Raw genomic sequence first — 21,530 nt, 5'->3', positions numbered from 1 at the left:
AGTGCAGATCATACCCAGAGGATCCAGGAGTGAGTGAGCCATCTTTCATTTTCTAGTTAAAGTCATAAGGGACAAGTGATGCATCTTCCTGCTGCCTCTTTCTGGCAGTCCTTAGGATGCCACCCCTGTCTTCCTAGAATGCATCTCCATCTAGTGCTGCGCACACCCTTGCAATCTACACACCACCAGCAGCAGCGTGAGCAAGAAGAGAGACCCCGCCCCATTGTGTGAGGCAATCTAGCCTTCACAGCCTGGTGGTGTGGTACCCAGCATCCCTTGGGACCAAAGAGGACACAGGGAGAGGGTGGTGGCAATGCATTAGCTCTGAAAGCTTTCTTTTTTGTTGTTGTTTTTCCGAGACAAGGTTTCTCTGTAGCTTTGGTGCCTGTCCTGGAACTAGCTCTTGTAGACCAGGCTGACCTCAAACCCACAGAGATCCGTCTGCCTCTGCCTCCTGAGAGCTGGGATTAAAGGCGTGCGCCACCACCGCCCGGCTCTGAAAGCTTTCTAAGCAGATGGATCTAGCCAGTTTGATGGAGACTACCTTAAACTCACATGGAGCACTGCCCTGGAGCCAAGGGCAGGGGACACACAAAGGAGGTGTGCTATGCTCTCATGTCTACATGTCATAGCCGGGAGATGGCACTGAAACTGGGACACGTGTGGAGGGGCGCTGGTGCGCTCATGCCCGGTGCTCAGGCATAGCCTCTGTTCTGGGCTAGGGCAACTGTATCATAACATCCTGATCTCATTCTGTGTCCATTGCAGGTAGGAGCCACTAAATACCTGTGTCAGCACTTCCTGGTGACCCAGTCCCACCCGTGTCCCTGAAAGAAGGGCCCGCTGGCCACCAGGGGCAGCTTGCTTATAATGCTGCTTGTTCTGGATTTGGGGACAAGTTCACAGTCACAGGCTCTCTGAGATTGGGGGTGGAGAGTTGGGGTGCCCAATGGGGTCCACAGGCCAGCATTATGTTACCTTTCCTGGGGAACACAGAGGTCTGCTCAAGCCGGAGAGGGTGCTAATAACAGACCAAAGTCTCAGCCCCACCCAAGTCTAGCTTGGCTAAGTGTTTAAGTGGTTACTTATACAGGAGCATGGGTGAGAGGGTCCTTCCAGGAACATAGGTGACCCCAAGCATCTGTATCACCACAAAAGTCCCACCCTATCACTAACGATGACTTCAGGGAGCTGCGTCATGGAGTCCAGCCTTTGTTAGTCTTCTCCTTTCTGTGAACTCTATCACCCCAAAACCTCACACACCCAGGAGGCTGGAGGGAATGGTGGGTGGAATTCTGGGGTGAGTGTTTGGTGATCCCACCCCTTCTTATAGGAAATATTAATAGTTATACCTATGACCATTAATAAGACTATTAATAATTGACTATTAATATTAGTATTATTTCTGTAGCTATCACTGTGTTGGTCTGCTTATTTGGTTGCCATGACTATGGAGCCAAAGTTGCTTCTGCTTCTTGATGGCTATGATATGGTCACAGCCATTTTATGCAGCAAGGAAAAAGCTGTACAATATCAGGGTAGAAGGTCAGAGGAGAGAAGTGATGGCCTTCTGTCCGGGTGAGGACCCTCTGTCCAAGATCACTGTTTTGGTTGCTGGTGTGCGTGTGCATGTGTGTGTGTGTGTGTGTGTGTGTGTGTGTGTGTGTGTACGTGTGATCCACCTTCTTTGAGGGAGTTTCTCAGTGATCTGGAGCTCACCACGTAGGCTGGGCTGGTTGGCAAGGATTCATCTGTCCTCATCCCCTCACACTGTGATCACAAGTGTGCACTTTCATTCCTGGTGTTTTCTCATGTGTTCTGGGGATCAGATTCAGGTGCTTGTGGGACAAGCACTTTATGACTGAAGTGTCTTCCTGGGGACCTGAACACTTGAAGAGCGTTTTCAGCTCTTTTGTAGAATTGTGCCTCAGCATGGGTGCCACTTTGTACCCTGGGTGTCTGTCTGAGTGGTGGTGGTAGGGGCTGTGGCAGCCAAGGGCACTGGGCCGTTCCTGGTACAACCTTTCATACCCTGGGACTTGCCTTTGTCTCCTAGTGTGATGGTTGGCAGCAGTCTTCTGTGCGGGGCAAGATCTCATGCCACACCTCGTCCAAAGGACAGCTTCCCTGGACCTTCACCATTGTCCAGCGATGTGGGGTGTACTGGAGGTTGCCATATTCTGGATGCAACCCTGTTGGTCATCACCAAGACCGTATTCAGGGTCTCCAACTAGGCCCTGATGACCCAAGGAGAGTTTCTGAGCCATGTGGGCTGCTGTCCTTTCTCTAGGATGAAGAAACAGCCCAATGTCACCAGTGGGGACTCTCTAACTCTTGGAGATCCTGCTTCCTCACATTCTTCCCAGATCTCCACATGCCAGACGAGGACACACGATGGACAGCCTCTAAAGGCCCACAGAGCAGCCTGGCTCCAGCCCAGACAGCCTGGCCCTGACAACCCCATCTCTTCCATAAATAAACCAGACGCGTTCTTCCGTCAGATGGCGTGGCCTGGTTTTTGTTTTGGGAAATCTGGACAAGAAGAGGCAGCAGACAGCCTTGGGTCCTGGCAGGATTGCCCAGCCCGGGAGTGGCAGCTGGGCAGGCGGGCAGAGGACGGTCGGCGGTCAGCCTGCCCCGGATACTATGGAGGGCTCTGGAGACCAGAGCAGGAAGGGTGGATCAGAAGGGAAGGAACCAAAGATGGGCAGGTCACCAGGCTCTTATGTGTGTGTGTGACTATACACACACGCACACGCACGCACACACACACACACACACACACACACACAGAGAGAGAGAGAGAGAGAGAGAGAGAGAGAGAGAGAGAATGAGAGAGAGATGTCTAGAGAGGAATTCAAGACTCAGAGACCCAGGCAAGTGACAGTCTATAGCTGCAAATGGAAGTCAAGGTCCTTGGAGAAAATGCCCAGACTTGGGAACCCTAGCATGCTGAATACAGAAGGTACATCCCATCTGAATCTCAGCAATACCTTGGGAAGAGGAATGACTGATCCCCCACTCCACAGTGGAATGGCAGACTAATGGCAGACTTTCTCCCATATGTATTTCCTCTGTACGGTCTGTGTGTCCACTCTGTGGGCCACATCCCTTGGACAGCACGTTCTCTCTTCCCTGCTGTGGACACAGGCCAGGCATCCTGGGTCCGCCTCCCTCTGGGACCACTGGGACCTGTACCACTCACTAACCCACATGAAGGGAATTCTAGGTTGGGGGTGAGGCTGTAAGCTCCCTACTCATCAGTCAGCCTTTGTCCACCAACAAGGCTACTGGGCCCTTGGTGGGCACATGTCCTTTCTGACCACTAGACCCTACATGGGAAGCAGTAGGAAGTGGCCTCCTGCATCTCTTTCCAGCACTGAACACTTTCTCTGATTCTGACATTTAGAGACAGGATCCCATGTAGACAGGATGAGCCACATCTCTGAAGGTATAAGCCATCTATGGCTTCTGGTGACTGTGTGGACTCTGCCTTGGGATTGCTCAGAAAATGCTGAAGCGTTCGAACAAGTAGGGATTCTCTTAGGAGCTCTAGACTCCTCTGAGACGAAGCCATGTTCCTCACAGTGGAGGAAGCATGGGTTCTGGAACAGGGTTCTGGCACGTACTCATAGAAAGTGGAGCTGGGCTGGTCCCGGCTCCTGCTCACTGCCCATTGGCTACATGGCATCTAGGCCTTTATCTCCTGTTCTGTGTCCTATAGATGAGAATGCTCCATTCTGGAGGGATTGCCTGTGACCATCTCTGGGAATGCTCAGATCTTACTAGAGTTGTAGCTCTCTTGTATGTTTGATATTTGATGCCCAGGGAAACGTCTTGACTGTCACGTGTCTAGGACCCCTTCTTGCTGTCTAAGCTTAGCTTTGTGCTGGTGCTACCTCCAGCAACCAGTGTGGCTTCTCTGTGTGTGGGGGGTATGTATGTGTGGTGATGGTTTCTGTGTGGTGTGGTGTGTGGATTCTCTCTCTGTGTGTATGTGTGTGATTTCTCTGTGTGTGTATTCTGTGTGTATGTATATTGTGTGACTTTTGTATGATATGTGGATTCTCTCTCTCTCTCTTTCTCTCTCTCTCTCTCTCTCTCTCTCTCTCTCTCTCTCTGTGGCTTCGGAATGGTGTGTGGATTCTTTTTCTCTCTCTCTGTGTATATGTGTGTATGGATTCTGTGTGTGTGTATGTATATGTGTGTGACATCTGTGTGGTGTGTGGATTCTCTGTGTGTGTGTGGCTTCTCTCTGTGTGTGTGGATTCTGTGTGGTGTGTGTGAATTCTGTGTGTGTGACGTCTGTAATGTGCATGGCTTCTGTGTGGTGTGTATGGATTCTATGTGTGTATATTCTGCATGTTGTGTGGGAATTCTGTGTGGTGTGTATAGATTTTGTGTATGTGTGTGGCTTCTGTGTGGTATGTGTATAGTTTGTGTGGTGTATGTGGCTTCTATGTGTATTGTGTGACTTCTGTGTGGTATATATGGATTCTGCCTATTGTGTGGCTTCTGTGTGGTATGTGTATAGTCTGTGTGGCGTGTGTGGATTCTGTGTGGTGAGTGGCTTCTATCTGGTGCGTGTGAATTCTATGTGTTGTATGTGGACTCTGTGGGGTGTGTGTGGATTCTGTACAAAGTGACTGTGTGTGTTGAATCTTGCCTCTTCTCCAAGTCCTTGTCCCCACCACCCTGACTTTAGATTGTGACCTCACTTGGAAGGAGGATCTTTAAAGAGCTGATTAAAATGTGAGACCACTAATCAATGAGACCAGTGTCCTAATAAGAAGAGACTGGACCCAGATACACATAAGGGAAGATCACGCCTTGTACAGGCTGGGTAGAGAGGACTCAGAAAGACTCAACGTGCTACTCTCATGCATGGCTTTAGACTTCGGCTTTTGGAACTTTGAGGCTGCTTGTTCTGCTCTTCGTGACTTCCTCCTGGGCATTTAATAGAACCACTGTGCGTGAGGTGAGCCTGCAGCAAATGTCAACAGGGTGTGCTAGGCTTACCAGGTCCTGTGGTCCTAGATTGCATCCTCGAAGGCTTTATCTGCTAATGCTGAGTCTACTGGGGGAGGGGCTGTCCCACATGGTGTAGGTAATGATGTAAAACTTCCAAATAATGTACATGGAGGGAATATGTTGGCACACCTGGACAAGAAAGAGCTCATGCCAGCCCAGCCCACTGACCAGACCGTACAGTCTAGGGTCAGACATATTTTGGCTTCCAGGACACGGTCAGAAAGGGGGCTTTTGTAGGCCTCCAGGAAGGCTGGTGATGGCTACACAGAGATTTTTGGATTGAATCAGCATGAGCTGTCCCAGCTGGGTGCCAGCCCAGAGTAGGGCCTGTGGAATACAGCATTCGGACGCTGTCCTGGGTGTGTTTCTGCACCCTGCATCACAAGGCCGTGGTCTGCTGCGGTCCAGCTGGTAAGATGTGGTAGTTCAGAAAGAAATTTGCGCTCGTTGAGAGGGTGGCAAATGTTCCTGCAGCGAGACTCATTTTTCTTCTTTAGTGGCGGGAGCCCCGTTATTTATGTGAATGTTAATTTGTGACTGGGGACATTCCCCGACATGGTCCTCATGCTGACGGAGACCTGGGAAATGTCAGCGGGAACATCTGGCAGGGACAAGTGTCAGATCCTGTGATGGATGGGCAGTCCTGTCGTGGTCCCAGCGTCTGAGCCTGACCTGCTGATCCCTCTGTCCCGGCTGGGGCTGGCAACCTGGCTATACTTCCTGGAGGTGTCTATCCCGGGCTCTGAGGCTGTGGGGATGAGGGGGCTGGCTGCGTGGACCTGACTGTGGGACAGTATAGATTCTCATAGACAAGGCAGGTCTTATGGGACCTACCTTAGTGTTGCTTGATTTAATGGAGGGAGGGGAGGCTAGTCAGTCCCCACCCTGGTCCCTGTAAGTCACCCTTGATGATATCTTGATTATCCCTTCTTCTGTCCTTTCCCATTTCCACCTCCCTACTTCCTTTAAAACATTTTATCTGTTTGATATTTATGCCCTTCATAAAAATTTCAAAAACAGAACACAGGACTTAGGGAGATGGCTCAGTGGGGGGAGCACTTGTCACACAAGCATGAAGACCTGAGTGTGGGGGTCCCCAAAACCCACATCAAGCTGGGTGTGCTGGCTCATACGTGTAATCTCAGAGCTTCTACAGTGAGGTCGGAGATAGCAGGCTCCCCAGAAGCTCATGAGCACACACAGTGGCCAACAATAAGAGAGTCAACAAGGGGGGAGGCAAGGGCTGCCAGCTGAGGGTGCAGCGTTGCACGTGCGTGCTCATATTCACACGCACCAATATACATGCATGTGTAAGGCATAGCACGCGTGAGCGCGTGTGTGCGCACATGCATACACTCACAGATATTTAAAAAAATAGAGTACAATAACACCAAGGAGCTGACCTCAAGGCTTAATGCTCCCTTTTCACCCCATGTTTCCAAGCAGGTGTCACCTGTAATGTTAATGTTAACAAGAACTAGTTACTTTGTTAGGGTGGTCTTCTGAGCACCCCACATGTAGCATCTTTTCCCACTCTTCTTCACTGTGTAAATCAACCCTCTTTTCACTCCAGCTCTACTGAGGCTTAGAGAGGCCGCACGGTCATCCAGGGACGAGGCTGGTACGTAGAGTGAGCTGGAGGCCATTCTCTCCATTGTTTGTCTACACGGACATATATGTGTGGATGTGAGTGAAATTTTACCCTCCACAGATAGGAACTGCCTTCTCAGACACGTTTGTTCCTAGCCTAGCCCCCAGAAAGACCTTTGACTTAGCATACGTTTATGAATTTAGTAAAACTCTTTTGCAACTCATAAGGTTCTTGGCTTTAAAACAATTTAACCATCTATTTATCATGCTAGAGGTTTTGTTTTCTATCACGTGACCAATGCATTCTGATTTATTTACTTATTTATCTTGTCCGTCTTCCATATTTACTATGCATATATTACTGGCTTCGGTGATTTGGAAGGTTTGTATTTGTTTACTAGTGGTGATTTCTGTGACTTTAAATAGAATTTACTTATTTATTCTTGTTTTCTTTTGAAATGTAGACTCATGTAGCCCAGGCTGGCCCTTGAGTTCTCTATGTAGATGAGGATGACCTTAGGCTCAGGAGCCTTCTGCCTCTGTCTCCCAAGTGCTGGGATTGCAGGCCTATATCACCATACCCATCTTGATTTTTTCTTTTCCTTTAAATTGACATATATTTACTGACATTAGTAATTTTCTGGTAGTTGTTAACCTACCCATGGAATATTGAAGCAATCAAGTTATTTCTGTATGCTTTCCTCTACACTTTCTTTGTTTTTCGTGGAATTTTCATTTTTTGGTGGTGGGCACATCTTGTTCCCTTTGACTTATTTAATTAACCAAGTATGAACTGTTTTTATATTACATAGCTTTACTTCCCAGACTAATGGTTTGTAATCCCAATGAAACAAGATATAGAGATAAGTTCCTGTCTCCCAAACCTATGATTTTCCCCTTCAGTGAAAATTGATATTGAGGGTCTAGAGAGATTGCTTGGTCCTGCTCTTCCAGAGGACCAGAATTTGGTTCCCTGCACCCATGTCAGGTGGCTCACAGACATCTTTAACTACAGCTTCAGAGGATCCAGTGCCCTCTTCTGGCCTTCTTGGACACCTGCAATCATGACCGCGCGCGCGTGCACACACACACAAAGGCACAGACATAGACACCGTCTCTCTCTCTCTCACACACACACACAGAGGAAATTATGTCTTGGCTTCTTAAAATTTAGTGAGGAGCAATAGTGATGGTTGAAAGTTGAGCCCTTAAGAAAACCTTGCAGCAGCAAAGAGAAACAAGTCCCTGATGTGTCCTACAGCCCAAGGCTCCTAATTGCACAAGGTCCCACACTTAGTTGGGAGAGTTTGGATACCCACCTGAAACCCTAAGTTTCTAAACTGAAAACAACCCAAATGTCCACTATGCAGTGGACAGACACATAAAATGTAGCAGATACATATGGTGGAACAAAGAATGAATCACTGATTATTCTACAGTATGAACCAGCCTTAAAAACATCATACATAGTGAGTGAATCTAGCCTCAGACTCATACTGCACAGCTTTGTTTATAGGGAATATCCAAAAAGGGAATATTCATAGAGAAAGAAAGTAGATTAATGGTTTCCAAGGCAACTAAAGACTGATCAGGAGAAGGAGAATGAGGTGAATGCAGTGGGATGACCCCATCACATGTGGGCTTCCTTTGGGATGAGGGTGATCTGCTGACATTGGTAACACACTCAATATATTGTTTAAATGCATGAGTTGTGTGGTTTGTGAATTATAGTTCCAAAAAGCTGTCTTGTATTAAACAGTATCGAAACTTACAGTGGAAATTATTCCCTTTACACTTACGCGCCAAGCTTTCTCTTTAAGACAAAGGGTGTCTCGTTTAGTGTGGATGAAAAGTTAACAGCTCTCTGATATTTTTCTGTGCGTGAGTATGTGTGTGTGTGTGTGTGTGTGTGTGTGTGTGTGTGTGTGCATGTGTGTACATGTGCATACTGGTGCCTATGCCTGTGTGTGTGTGTGCATGCATGTGTGTACTTGTGCATACTGGTGCCTAGGCCTGTGTGTGTGTGCGTGCATGCATGTGTATACATGTGCATACTGGTGCCTAGGCCTGTGTGTGTCTCTGTGTGTGCACGTGTGTGCGCACATATATGTGTGCACATGCACAGAGAGGGCAGAGGAAGATGTTGGGTGTCCTGCTTCATCACTCTTTGCCCTTACTCCTTTGAGACAGGGTCTCTCACTGAACCAGGGCTAGTCTGGGGGCCACCAAACCCCATTCATTCATTCATTCATTCATTCATTCATTCATCCATCTAGGGACACAGGGATGCACATAGCCACTCCTGGCTTTTTATGTGCGTTCTAGGGATTTGAACTCAGGTCCATACGTTGGCATAGCAACACTTTTCCCTACCGAGCCACCTCCCTCCCCAGTCACTCCAATCTTTTCTATAGCAACTGGAGATCATGATTCAGACTTGAAGTTTTAGCAGCTAAAGCTATTTGGCTGGAATTTAATAAAGTTGGGTAAGACACAACTCTTGATGTTATTGAAGAGAGGCTGCATTTTGATGTCTTCCATGCCCGTCTACACTGGTTCTCCTCAGGGTGGGAGAAACAGGGATGTCTCTTTAGCTTGCCTCTTCCCTGCAGGGAAATTTGAATTAGTGGCTTAATGTCTTCAAGCCCAAGAGGCCTCCATAAATGAGGCGTTATGCCTGCCTGTAGGATTTTAGTGGCGTTTGAATTTCTGTCACCATGTCTGGCTCACAGGGGTCCTTTCAGTGATACCAAGTGCCCAGGGAATGGACAGCAGTGCCACTGGCATCAAGGTACAAAAGAAGGTCAAGTGTAGAGGCAGAAATATGTGTGGGGATCTTCTCAGGGGCAGAAGGGTGGCTGCTGTGGTTCCGTTGGGCCTCATGCACTACGTGATGAACTTAGTCTTTATCTTACAGGCAGTGGGGAAAGTTGGTTCTGGTTTTCAGTTTTCTGGTTTCCTGCTCACCCCTCCCCCTGGAGCTGTGCCCGACCCTGTTAGCCTTACAGGGGGATAAAAGGCACTGAGGTCAGAGATCAATGGCCTGACCCCTCACTTTGCAGAAGAGGAAAGGGTAGACCCATTAAAGGTGTTTGAAGCTGGTCACTTGGCTCTATGTCCAGTTCTCCCTGCCTGCCACTCCCTTCACCTGGCCCTTCAAAGTGTAGCCCAGCATACATCCAATGGAGCACTAGATGAAGAGCTGGGGGCATTTGACTTTTGCAGCATCTTCATCTGAGCCCCAGAAACTGACTGAGCAAGTTTAGGTCAAGAGAAAAGTCCCAAAAGATTTCACATCCAGGTCCAGAGGGGGAACAAGGTCTGACAGGCCAAGTCTTCAGGGCTCTGTGGAGCTCAGACAGTCTGTCCAAGTCACTCCATTCCAGTCAAGTGTGGGAGACTCAGGTCCAGCCATAGTTCCTCACTTCCTGGGAAGAGAGAGACATGAACAGGAATTGCTCTGTGAGAAGAAGGAGAGTGGCTGACACTTGACAGGACCATACACCGGTCTACCCCACATGCTCAGAGTGGGCTAGCAAAATGGCTCAGCCAGTAATGGTCAAGCCTGATGACCCGAGTTTAACCCCTTGAACTCACTCCACAAAGTTTTCCTCTGACTTCGTACGGGTGTATAGTGGCACATACACACGCTCCCCAAACAAACCACAGCAACAAACAAACAACAACAAATACATATTTTAAAATGCTAAGAGAACTGGGAAAACATGGACCCCAGTACAAGGATGCTCTACAAATAGACCTTTCCAGAATTGGCTGCTCCAGAAGGCACAAAGTGGGAGCCGATAGAGGTGTGTGTGGGGAGGCAGGGAGGAGATAAGTGTCTTCTCAGTGGATTGTGCTTGCTCACCCCTCCCACACTTCCACACAGTGCTGGCCCACCCCTGACCCACCCCTGTCACACACAGCTCTCACCCTTTTAGAAAATGGGAGATCAATATGCAAAACCACCGCCCAAGATGCAGAGCTAGACAGCATCCTCTCTGGTCTCGAGGGAGTGGCTCAATCAGATGCAGCCTGCTGTGATTTGAACAGGAAGCGTTTCTCAGAAGCTCACATGTTAAACACTTGGTCCTCAGCCAGTGGCGCTATTTTGGAAGGTTCTGGAAACTTTAAGTGGGGATTCCCTGGGAGTACTCCTTTGGAGGCTATACCTGGTCCTTAGTGTCTTCCTTACTCTTGACTTCCTGTCCCCTGTGGGTTGAGGAAGCTCCCCTGATTCACACTCCTGCAACCTTGTTGTCCCTAAGCACATGGGGACAAACAGTGTGCACTCACCCTTCTAGACCCATGAGCTAAAACAGGTCTCTTCTCTAGTTAAGGTGCTTTCTTGGGTATTTTGGGCACAGCTATTGCACAGCTCTGTGGTCAGGGAAGTCCGGCTCCTTTCCCATAAGGTTCCCAGGTTTGTTCACCTCTGACCTCAGCCTCCAAGAAGGCCAGCGGTGTCGCGGCTGAGCAGGCTTTGTCAAGAGATGCCCCGGGAGTCATAGGTCTGATATACGTACTGCTTCCTCTCAGGTCAGCAGGAGACTGGTCTTGTCCCTGAAGGGAGCTTGGGTGGTGATGGCTGAATGGTCCAGCTAGACCTCCTGGGAGCTAACAGTTCTATGGACAGCATCTTTGCAGAAGCATTCATGTCAGAGGATTCTGGTGGCAAGCCCAAAGTGTGTGTGTGTGTGTGTGTGTGTGTGTGTGTGTGTGTGTGTGTGTTAGAACAAGGTGGGTTTGGGAATGGCAGGAAGCTGATATTGACATACTGCCATGGCTTTCATCCAAGTCAGGTTCCCTCTAGGTTTGGATCAGCCTTTATTTACCATTCTTCCTATCCCCTTCCCCCTGTATCTGTGGGAGTGTGTGTGAGGGGCAGGTGCCGTGGACCAGTGTGCCAGTGTGCATAGCTGTGTGCATGCAGGTGAAGGCTAGAGCAGGACTTCGATGTCTTCATTTGTCCCTCTCTACATCATTGTTCTGAGACAGGGTTTTGCCTACCTGGGTCAGCAAACGAGCTCTCAGGACCCACCTGTGCCCTCCTCCTCAATCCTGGAATTGTAGGCACATATGGTTGATACTGTCTTTTTTGTGTGATGCTGGGGGTTCAAACTCAGGACTTCATGCTTGCAGAGTGAACACTCTTACCTACTAAGCTATATCCCAGTCCCTGTTCTCTCCTGATCGTCACCAGCGCAACTCAGATAAACATGTGACAGTTCTTGGGCTGGAAGTTGCAGAATTGATGAGTTTAACCCACAGACCTGGTTGGAATTATGCATGCACAGGAAGTGCCTGCAGCTTCTGGCTCCCATGTGAGGCGGCGCTGAGGGCAAGCAGCCAGCTTTACCAATGAGAGTAAGATGCACACTTGCGTTTTGTACGATACCCCAGCTTTGAACACATCAGTTTTAAATGCTTTAAAAATTAAAAGTAGCAGAGGATATCTTTGGATTGTAATACGTGTTTAACTTTTAATTTCCATTTCCAGTGGCTGTTTCACCGTCAGCCAAATAGCAAAGGAGCTGAACGTAGAGGAAGAAGAGGTTAATTCTCACTGTATAATTTGCTGAGATCTGAACACTGGCAACTTGACTTGGTGTCCAAAGTATGGCTTTGCTCTGGGCCCTTGCAGAGACACTGAGGCATGGGACTGAGTCCTCTATGGGAGCTTCCTTCTGTCCCACAGTAGAAAACCTGTTTAGTTTTGACAAACAATCACAGCCTTGCTGAATGAGAGTTGGAACCAGAATGCCAGGCTTTCTGCAAGACACCGGACTGGAGAGGCATGGGGTGGGACACAGGCCACCAGCAGACTCCCGACAGGGAGCTCTCCAGGCTGCACAGGCATGGGGTAGGGACACAGACCACCATCAGACTCTCTACAGGGTACTCTCCAGACTGGTGTGTTTGAGAGATCTTTTTAATATTTATTGAGTTAGGAGAGGGAACAAATTTTTATTAATAAAAATTACATGTAAAAACAGATACACTTGCCACTGGCAGCAGGAAATCAAACTCCTGGAAAAAACCCAGCAAAAATTAGCTCATAGTGTGTGCCTTGTTCCCTTGTCAATTTTCCTTTGCTAGGTTCTAGACAGCTGGTTCTGGGATGCATACTAAACTGTTGATCCTCCAGCATTCTGTTAATGAGCACTGCTTTCTTTGGGGTGAGCCCAATGTGTGGCATTATTTGGGTCAGTGGTCTTGGGGGAAGGTCTGTTGATGACCTCAGGGTGATCAGAGACTAGCCTCAGGCTGGTCGCCCATTAGCTTGGGGATGATCAACCTGGTCATGGAGGCAGCAGGCCTTCAGGTTCAGGTGGTCAATGCATTAGTTGCTTGCCTGGTGGTTGTGACTTAAGACGTGACACAGTCAGCTTATGGACAGACAGGTCTCCCAGTGCAGTTCACTACTGCAGAGGCAGATGGAACTTGAAGCTGCTGGTCACCTTGTGTCCCTAGTCAAGAAGCGGAGGGTGATGGGTGCACTCAGTTCTTGTTCCTTTTTCCTCAGGCCAGGACTCCAGTGTGTGGCACGGTGGCACCCATTTGAGGGGGTTTTCTTGTCTCAATTAACATAATCTAGATGATCCCTCACAGGCCCGCATAAGGATTCATTTCCATAGTGATTCTAAGTCTCATAAAGTTGACAAGACCAATTATCACCGTCAGCCGCTGGTCTCCAGTGGTCATCTCTCCTTAGAGATTGTCATTGATCTCGGGTGGTCATCCATTGGTCTTGGGGATGGTAATCTTATGTTGTCAGGTGGGCTCATGCATTGGTGTTGGAGTAGCCCCGCATTGGTCTTGGGGACGGTAATCTTTTCTTGTCAGGTGGGCTCATGCATTGGTGTGGGAATGGCCACACATTGGTCTTGGGGGTGGCAATCTTGTTGTCAGGTGGGCTCATGCATTGGTGTGGGAATGGCCATGCATTGGTCCTGGAGATGCTTTCCCATTGTATTCCCACACTGGTCTTAGAGACCGTCATCCGCTGACTTCAGAAACGGTCATTCATTGGCTTTGGAGGTGAGTAGCCACTTACCTTGGAGTGATCCTGGTACCTAGATGATGGTCTTCCACTGGTCAGCCCTTGGTTTTAGGGGACAAGTGTGCATTTCATGGCATCCAACAGAGATGATTGTTAGGATGCTGGTTGTCAAGGAACACGTCAAAGAACTCTGAGAATCCTGTCAAGTTGAGGGCTCTGGTCATGTAAGAAAACCTGAGTAAATTGGCTTCACACCTTATACTTATCCCAGATTTATCTCTGAGTCCCCAGCACCCTTTCTATCTGGCTGAGTGACCTTAGGCCAGATGCCGCTGCTCCCTAGGTCTCCAGTTTCTAGTGCCCTTCATGTGGCTCTGATTCCTAGACTCTGTGTATCTCTGGAAGGCCTCTTCATCCTCTGAGCCTCAGTTTCCTCGCTGGAAAGCAAGCAGAATACACGGATATCTTGACTCGAGGCCCACCACAATGTGTGCTCTAGTTCTAAGGATGCCCCAGGCCTCATGTGCTTCTGTAGCAGTTGTAGTAGAGGAGGGGTGACAGGCTCACCCCACTTACAGTTGAGGGACTGGAGACTCAGAGACCTTTGGCATCCTGCCTGAAATCACCCATCCAGAAAAAGGGTGGAGAAATCCAGTAAATCAGACTCCCAGGTTAGCTTGTCCCCTGCTAACCCCTCAGGGGTTAATTCCCATGCTCATTCAAAGGCGTCTATTAATAAAGACGGACTTGAGACGCCTGTCTCCTCTAAAACTACATACATGGGAACCATCCATGGAAGTAACTCTTGCTGTTGTAAACATTCTCAGCACACATCAGTGGGTGGGGACGGCCCTCTCGTCTTTGCCATCACGCAGCTCTCAGAGGACCTGTCCTGAGGCTTGGGGGTCAACTGTTCACTCAGCCTGTAAGCATTTGCTTGGTCCCCACCAGGTCTAGTAGTGCCCTGGGAACCAGGGATGAGTCATAAGCGTGGGGGCCTGAAGGGTTCCCACCAAACCCTCATTCCTCATAGTCCATGGTCTTCCTTCCACTTCCGTGGCTTTCCTCCCTGCCACATACACAGTGGATCCTGGAAGCTCCTCTGCTTTTCCTCTTCTATGCCTCTCAGACTGGCTCCTCTTTACCAGGCCAACCGTTGTTCCCAGCATGGCTTTCTTGATGCTGCCTATGTAACAAATGACCCACAAAGGTCAAAATTCATTCTTGCGCAGTTCTGGTGGCTGAAGTCTGCAGTCATTGGAGCCTGCTTGAGCTCCAGCTGTCTGCAGGGCTGAGCGCTCCCTCTTCCAGTTCTGCATGGTTGCTGACGGTCTTTGTGGCTGCAACATGTTGACCTCTGTCTCCAGGGCCACATCCCCACCTCATCTTCTAAGTCCCCTCTTCTTCAGCCTCCTCCTACATACAGGAAAGACTGTGGTTATATGTAGGGCCACACTGATGGTCATGGGAACCTTCCGAAATGCAGAGCTTCAGCTGAGTCCCTTCTGCAGAGCCCCCTTCCTACCACATTTGCACCTGTGCCTGAGACCTGGATAGATTGGGGTCTAGTAGTGCCCTGAATTCCAGACCTGGAAGTACTTCTGGCCCTGGCATCTCCCACCTAGCAGAATCAGATCTGTCCCCAGATTGTTCCAGACTTGACTTCCTCATATTCCTGGAATCTGTATGCCTCATCCAGACCCTGCTACCCACCTCCCAGGCACCTGAAGCTTGCTCTCAGCTCTCCAGAGCCGCTTACATTCTTCCAGTCCCCCCTTGTCCACAGCAGCTGTGAGTCACGTGAGGTCTTCTCTGCCCAGAGCCTTCCAGGCTGCTGACTACCCCCTTCCTACAGAGACCTGCTCCATTACATGCTATGAGCTTTACCCCCAGGCTCCCAGCCATCCAGGCAGCTTGTTCTGTTGACAGTAGCCCTTCTCTAGGCCTTTCTATGTGCCATGTCCCTCACCTACACGTGGTCACCCGCTCTAACTTCTGGTTGACAGGCAGGGTTAGGGCAGGTTTTAGTTAGACATCATCCCTGTTTCTTGAGTCTGGGCCTGATGCTTCCTGTGTAGCTTGTCCCCCACCAGCCCTTCCCTGTGACTGGAGCTACTCTTTCCAGTGGGCATTGCCCTCTGGCACCTGGGCTCTCCGCAGGTAAAGGCAACAGATGTATGGATGCATCTAGCATCCTCCACTAGACTAGCACTGATTGCAAATGCTTAGCAGGCCCTATCAGAGTGCCAACTGCACTCAGTCTTTAAAGCTCCCAGCTAGCAAGAGTATAGGGCCCACAGGGCACCCTGAGGTCAGGGAAAAGGACGGTGGCCTATACAGCTACTCTGTCCCTCATGGCCAGGTTGATGATGTGACAGATGCCATTTGGGTTATGGGGTGAGGGCGAATAGTTTCTGAACATCTGGATGGGTGATGCCAGGGACCGGACAGGGAACCCTAGCTAGTACCAGCTAAGTTCAAGAAACAGAAACACTAGCTCTTCTGATTGTCTGAGAGAACCCGAGGCTCTGTCATTGGTGTTAACTCTCCTACATCATAAATCTGAACAACCAGCGGAAGCTGTACAAATTCCCCATTGGTCGTAACTGTATGATGTGCAGGAATTACATCCCCGGGCTAGACACAATAGGAGACTTATGACTTACGGTTGGCAGACCAAAGAAGCATAGTGTGGGAACTGGAGTGGATGAGGGTCAGATGAGCTGGGTGGCACCAGGTGACTGCGTCAGAGAAAGGCTCTTTGGGAGTCTCTGAGCCTGATGTGAAAGAGAGAATAGGGGTTTATTAGCAGGTGACCCAGGTGAGAGATGGCAGCAGGAACACCCACACTAGTGTATGGCAAGTTTGGGGTCAGTGATTAATCTATGTTCACACACAACCCAGTGACCAGTGGGAGGTTCAAACAGGTGCAGGCTGAGAGCCTTGAGTGACTGAGAACACAGTAACCTGAATGCAGACAAAAGGGTCCAGCAGGAAGCCCCATGCAGGCAACACTTGTCATAGAGTCTGGTCTTAGGGCAAGGGTGGGCAGAGGGAGAGGAGGAGGCAGAGAACTGTGGCTGGGCACAGGGGTGTATGTCTGTCTGAGATGTCCATGCCAGGAAGTGTGCAACTTAATTTTGTCAAAACTTTGTTTTCCAAGGAAAGTCGCAATTTCCCTTTCTTTTTAAGAGTTACGTTTTAAGACGTATTTTTAGTTATGTGCACGCATCTGTCTGTGTAAATGCGGTTGTTCTTGGAGGCTGGAAGAAGGCATGGGATCTCCTGGGGCTGGAGTTCCTGGATGCTGTGAGAAGTCTGACATGAGTTCTGGAAACTGAATGTGGAACCCTGCAAGAGCAGCAGGGGCACTTAACCACGGGGCTGTCATTCCTGGGATTTCATTTTAAAAGGTGAAATCTCATCATTTTAGTGGTTGGTTTCACAGTATTAAGAAGTATGGTCTGGGGCTTTAGAGGTGACTCAGCGAAGGAAAATACTTCCCATGCAAAGCACAAGAACTTGGGTTTAAATCCCAGGATATACGAACAGCTGGGTGTGATGGTGTGAGCATCTATAACCCAAGCCCCCTATGGGAAGGTGGGGGAGAGGAGCAGGAGGGTGGGGAGACAGGAAAACCCCCGAAAGTTCACAGGCCAGCTAGCTTGACATACGTAGTGGAAAGACCACAAAGGGCCCCTGTTTAAACAAGTTGGGAAGGCATTGCGGATTGTCCTCTGACCCCCACATCTGTGCTGTGGCATGCACGCTCAGTTGGCAGAGAGCTTGCCTCTCTCATGTAAAGACTTGAGTTTGACTCTCCAGAGTCAAGAGGCACAGCAGCATACATCTCTAGTTTCAGCACGCACAAAGTGGAGGCAGGGGCTAGACGTTCAAGGTGAAGCTAAGCTAATTAGTTCGTTTGAGATCCCTTTACCCTTCTCTCTTAAGAAAGCATCGTCTGAGCGAACTGATTGTTGTTTGTAGGTAGATGCAGTTCTTGGCTGATGGATTTGGCCTGTGTCTTGGAATGACTCTGTTTCTGGAGGTGGCTCGTATTTGATGCACCCTTGTGGCCTCATAGGCCCACATACAGTCTTACAGCTACACTTGCAGATGCTAAGACATTCCAGAGGGAGGGCACTACCCTTAGGGACTCTCCTCTCTGCTCTCCCTCCTCCGTCGGTGCCCTGGGAGTCTGAACTTTTCCACTTTGCCTCTGCAGGCTGGTCTGATCCGTATGGAAGAGGAGGAGTTCTTTATTGAGCCCCTGGAGAGGGGTCAGGCGGATCGGGAGGCTGAGCAAGGCCGAGTACATGTGGTGTATCGCAGACCGCCCACTCCCAAATCCCCTCCTCTGGCGGGGCCACAGGTTTTGGACACAGGTAAGGCTGCTGTGGATGGGCAGGTTGGGTGGGGAGCACTGAATGTCTCTTGACTGTTCCTGGTTCCCGGGGAAACATCTGGGGAAACTCAGGTCCACGTTTGCAGACATGACTGGAGGCTGAAGCTGAGCCCCAGCCATACTAGCTCAGGAAGAAGTCAGCTGCCTGCCTGACTGGATGCATGGCATGCGGGGTGCTGGGGTGCTGAGGCAGAGGGTACATATGGGTAACCAATAGTGACGGTCCCCACTGCTTACAGAAGACTGTCTAGTGGTCTATCTTCTGTGAATGCTAGGGAACAGGAGAGAGCGGTGTCAATGCAGACAGCGTCTTGCATCCTCCAGACAGCCCCTGTCTCCTGCTCCTATACCACTGTGGTCTCTGGGATGGTGTCTGCTTTTATCCCAGGGTTTCCATGCTCACTGGGAAGAGAAGGCCCCAAGTATTCTTTCTCTACTCTCCCCACCCCAGACACACCTCGAAAAGACTCCAGAGCAGCTTTAACAGCCTCAATGTCTTCCACACGCACTCATAGGGTCTTTCCATTTTCAACTTAGAATCACTGGGTGCTTTGGGTCCAGGAATATGGGAGGAACTACGAGTGGCCTGAGCGACTGACTGGCCACCTGGCTGTAGCCTCACAGGTCTTGCCAAGACAGCTTGACCCACCCCAGAGGTCTCTGGATTTGGGGTACCAGATCGAGCGGAGGCCGGGGTCAGGATCTAAAGTGCTCTTGTAGGTCCCAGGGCCCCAGTGTGTAAACAAGGCCTCCTTGCCTAGACCTGTACTCCAGGCTGAGTAAAGCCATGGAGGAGGGGGGACAGCCATGGGCAGGGGACCCAGAATTTTGGATCAGACACATCTGCAGGTATCTAGTTAGTAGATGCCCCTGACTGGCGAGCCCTTCCCTGTGCTATGATTTATTGAAATCGCCCCTCTCCTCTAAGCGAACCCCAGCCCATTTATTTTAGATCCCGCTGACAATCTGGTTTGACAGATCAATTGGGCACAGCCTGGCAAGGTACCGTTCTAATTTTAAGACACCATGTCAGGGGCCTCAGTAAAGGAATTGCTCGTCGGCACACTGGCGTTCCCTGGAGATAATATTTCTAGCTGCCCCGTCTTCCCTGGTAATGAATAGCCTTCTACCTGTCAACTGCTGGGTTCTGGGGGCTTCCTGCTCAGCCTTACCCAAACCTTAGCCTCACTCCCGCCCTTCGGTTTTCCTGAGTGAGAGTAACCATGGAAGGCTGGAGGGAAAATGGACAGAGGAAGTGCCCCGGACCTGGAGGGAGGCCTCCTCCTGGCCTAGCTCTCTTGCCAGTCAACTGCGTTTGGACAATGTTAGCTTTTGTTCCCTTATAACAGCTGAGGAGGAAGTCTGTCTCTTAAGAGAGCTCAGGGTCGGCCACTTTATCCTTGATATTTCTTCCAGTAGGGCCGGCTTCTACTGGAAGAGTCTAGGTGGTTGTGGCCTCTTTCTCCCCACCCCTGGGCTCAGGCTGGGTGAGGTGGAGCCTGCACCGTGGAGCTGGCTGGGTGCCCTCAGCTGTGTCTCCGATCCCAGATTCCATAGTGGGCTTATCTTCCTGCCCTGGGGCCCTTCCCCCAATGGTCTAGCTGGCTCGGTTTTGTTTTCTGGACTGTGCTTAGCATTTTGGCCTCTTCTGTTGAGTAGTGCCTTTGCCTCCCGATCCCATACACACATCCCTAATAAGAACTTGGAACTGAGAATGCGCGGAGAGGAATTTCAGAATCCACCCAGAAACCACTGACCCCAGATAGACGGTGCTGGGTGAGATCAACTGCCCAGGTCAGATGAAGCCGAGCTGGAAGGTGGGTGGGTAGGACCAGGACATCAGTCATCAATGGAGGAGATGAATCTGTCCAAGGCCACAGTCTTGGGCTGCAAGGCCAGGCACTCCAGCCGGGAGCTCAGGCTGTGGGGGAGTCCTGGGCTGTAGCTTCAGACCACAGGCCTGTGCTCTGGGGGCTAAACCCCCTTTCTGAGCCTTCCTAGTCAGTGTCAACATGATGAGACCTTGCAGCCCCTTGAATGTGTCTGATGGTTCCCAAATGGCCCAGGGCTAAGATGGACTCACTGGCTGGAGGGGGTCCAGACAGTTTATGTCGGAGCTGGGCCAAGGGCCCATGGTGACCTCAAACAGTTCAGCCTGCCATCAGCTTGGGCCCTGACAAGGCACAGAATGGCAATTGGAACTTATAAAATCTGTGTCCCATGGCTGTGTACAGCAGGCCAGCATATCTTAAGGGGTCCAGGGCAAAGGCTTTGTTTTGCTCCAGTGTGTGTGTGTGTGTGTGTGTGTGTGTGTGTGTGTGTGTAGGAGAAGGTATGGGCTGTCCTCAGAGCTTGATCCCTGGGAGGCTATGCTGAGGAGGCAGAACTGTTAGGAAGTGGGGCTAGCTTGTGGGACTCTGCCCTCATCAGTGGACTCATGGAGTTGGTTAGGGCTCACAGGAGTGAATTCATTTTTCTAAGTGCAGATTTTTATAAACTGAGCTCACTACACATGCTTGATACCCTCCACGTAGCTCCGCCCTCCACTGTGTTGTGACTCAACCAAGGGGCTGTGTACAAGGACACTAGCACAATGCCAGTGAACATCCCAAGCCAAACAAACCTCAATACTTACTCACATGTTTTGTTATAGTAACACACAGTAGACACAGGGACCAGGAGTTTTACTGGCCCATTTTAGGTTTGGTTATTATAATCAAATACCCGAGTCAGGGTAACTTTATCAGGAAAGGAGGTTTATTTAGCTGACACTTTTGGAGGCGGAGAGTCCAAGGCTAGGTGACCCTATTGGTTAGGTCTCTGGAGAGTGCTCATTGGGCAGTGGCAGGATTGCATGCTGAGGTAAGAAGTCACATCTCCAAGCAGGAAGCCAAGAAGTGACACATGGAAATCAAAGCAGGGGACCAGGTAGGAACCTGACTGATGCAGGCTGGAAACGGCCAAGTGCCAGGGCTAGGGTGAAGTTGGGCTGGAAGATGGGGTGGATAGGGACTGGTCACTGGAGGAGGTCAAACTGTCCAAAGCTGAATTGTAGGCCTCAGTCCTGGGCTGCAAGCCCAGACTCTCCCAGTGAGAGATCAGACTGTTCTGGCTCCGCCCCAAGGCAACCACAGGATATGGGTTCAAGACATTCCAAAAAGTATCGAGGGGGGGGGGGCAGGGAGTCAAGATGCCAGGAGAGAGGAAACTCAAGTGTCAACAAAAGCGTGACTTCTGGGTCCATCCTCAGACCTTGTCTTTGCTCCCATTTTTGTGTTTGTCTGGGGTTCTTGAAGAAGGAGCCGGCACTAAAGTGCATTAGCTGAAGCCCTGGCCAGGCCAGAAGACCCGCTCTGCACTTGGAACTGGGTGATCTTGGCATGTATCTTGCCCTTAAGCATAAGACATCTGTGGAACACTAGCTGGATAGACATGTATTATGTCATAATTCGGGAACCAAAAGCCAGAGATCACTGTCACCAAGCCGAAATGGAGATGTGA

At 49.9% G+C, this 21,530-nt stretch overlaps 1 protein-coding gene across 1 annotated transcript in view; it reads left to right on the top strand.

Annotated features, from left to right (window-relative positions):
* Positions 1 to 21,530, top strand: part of Adamts2 (ADAM metallopeptidase with thrombospondin type 1 motif 2) — a 198,492-nt gene that overhangs the window by 49,112 nt on the left and 127,850 nt on the right. The window contains exon 3 of the mRNA XM_042054890.1: positions 17,850 to 18,009. Within this exon, the coding sequence (XP_041910824.1) occupies positions 17,850 to 18,009 (160 nt within the window). The remainder of the gene's footprint in view (positions 1 to 17,849; positions 18,010 to 21,530) is intronic.

The sequence above is a fragment of the Arvicola amphibius genome, chromosome 4 (assembly GCF_903992535.2).
Source record: "Arvicola amphibius chromosome 4, mArvAmp1.2, whole genome shotgun sequence".
NCBI lineage: Eukaryota > Metazoa > Chordata > Mammalia > Rodentia > Cricetidae > Arvicola > Arvicola amphibius.
Note: the sequence above shows the minus strand (reverse complement) of the source record. Positions and strands in the feature narration are given on the sequence as shown.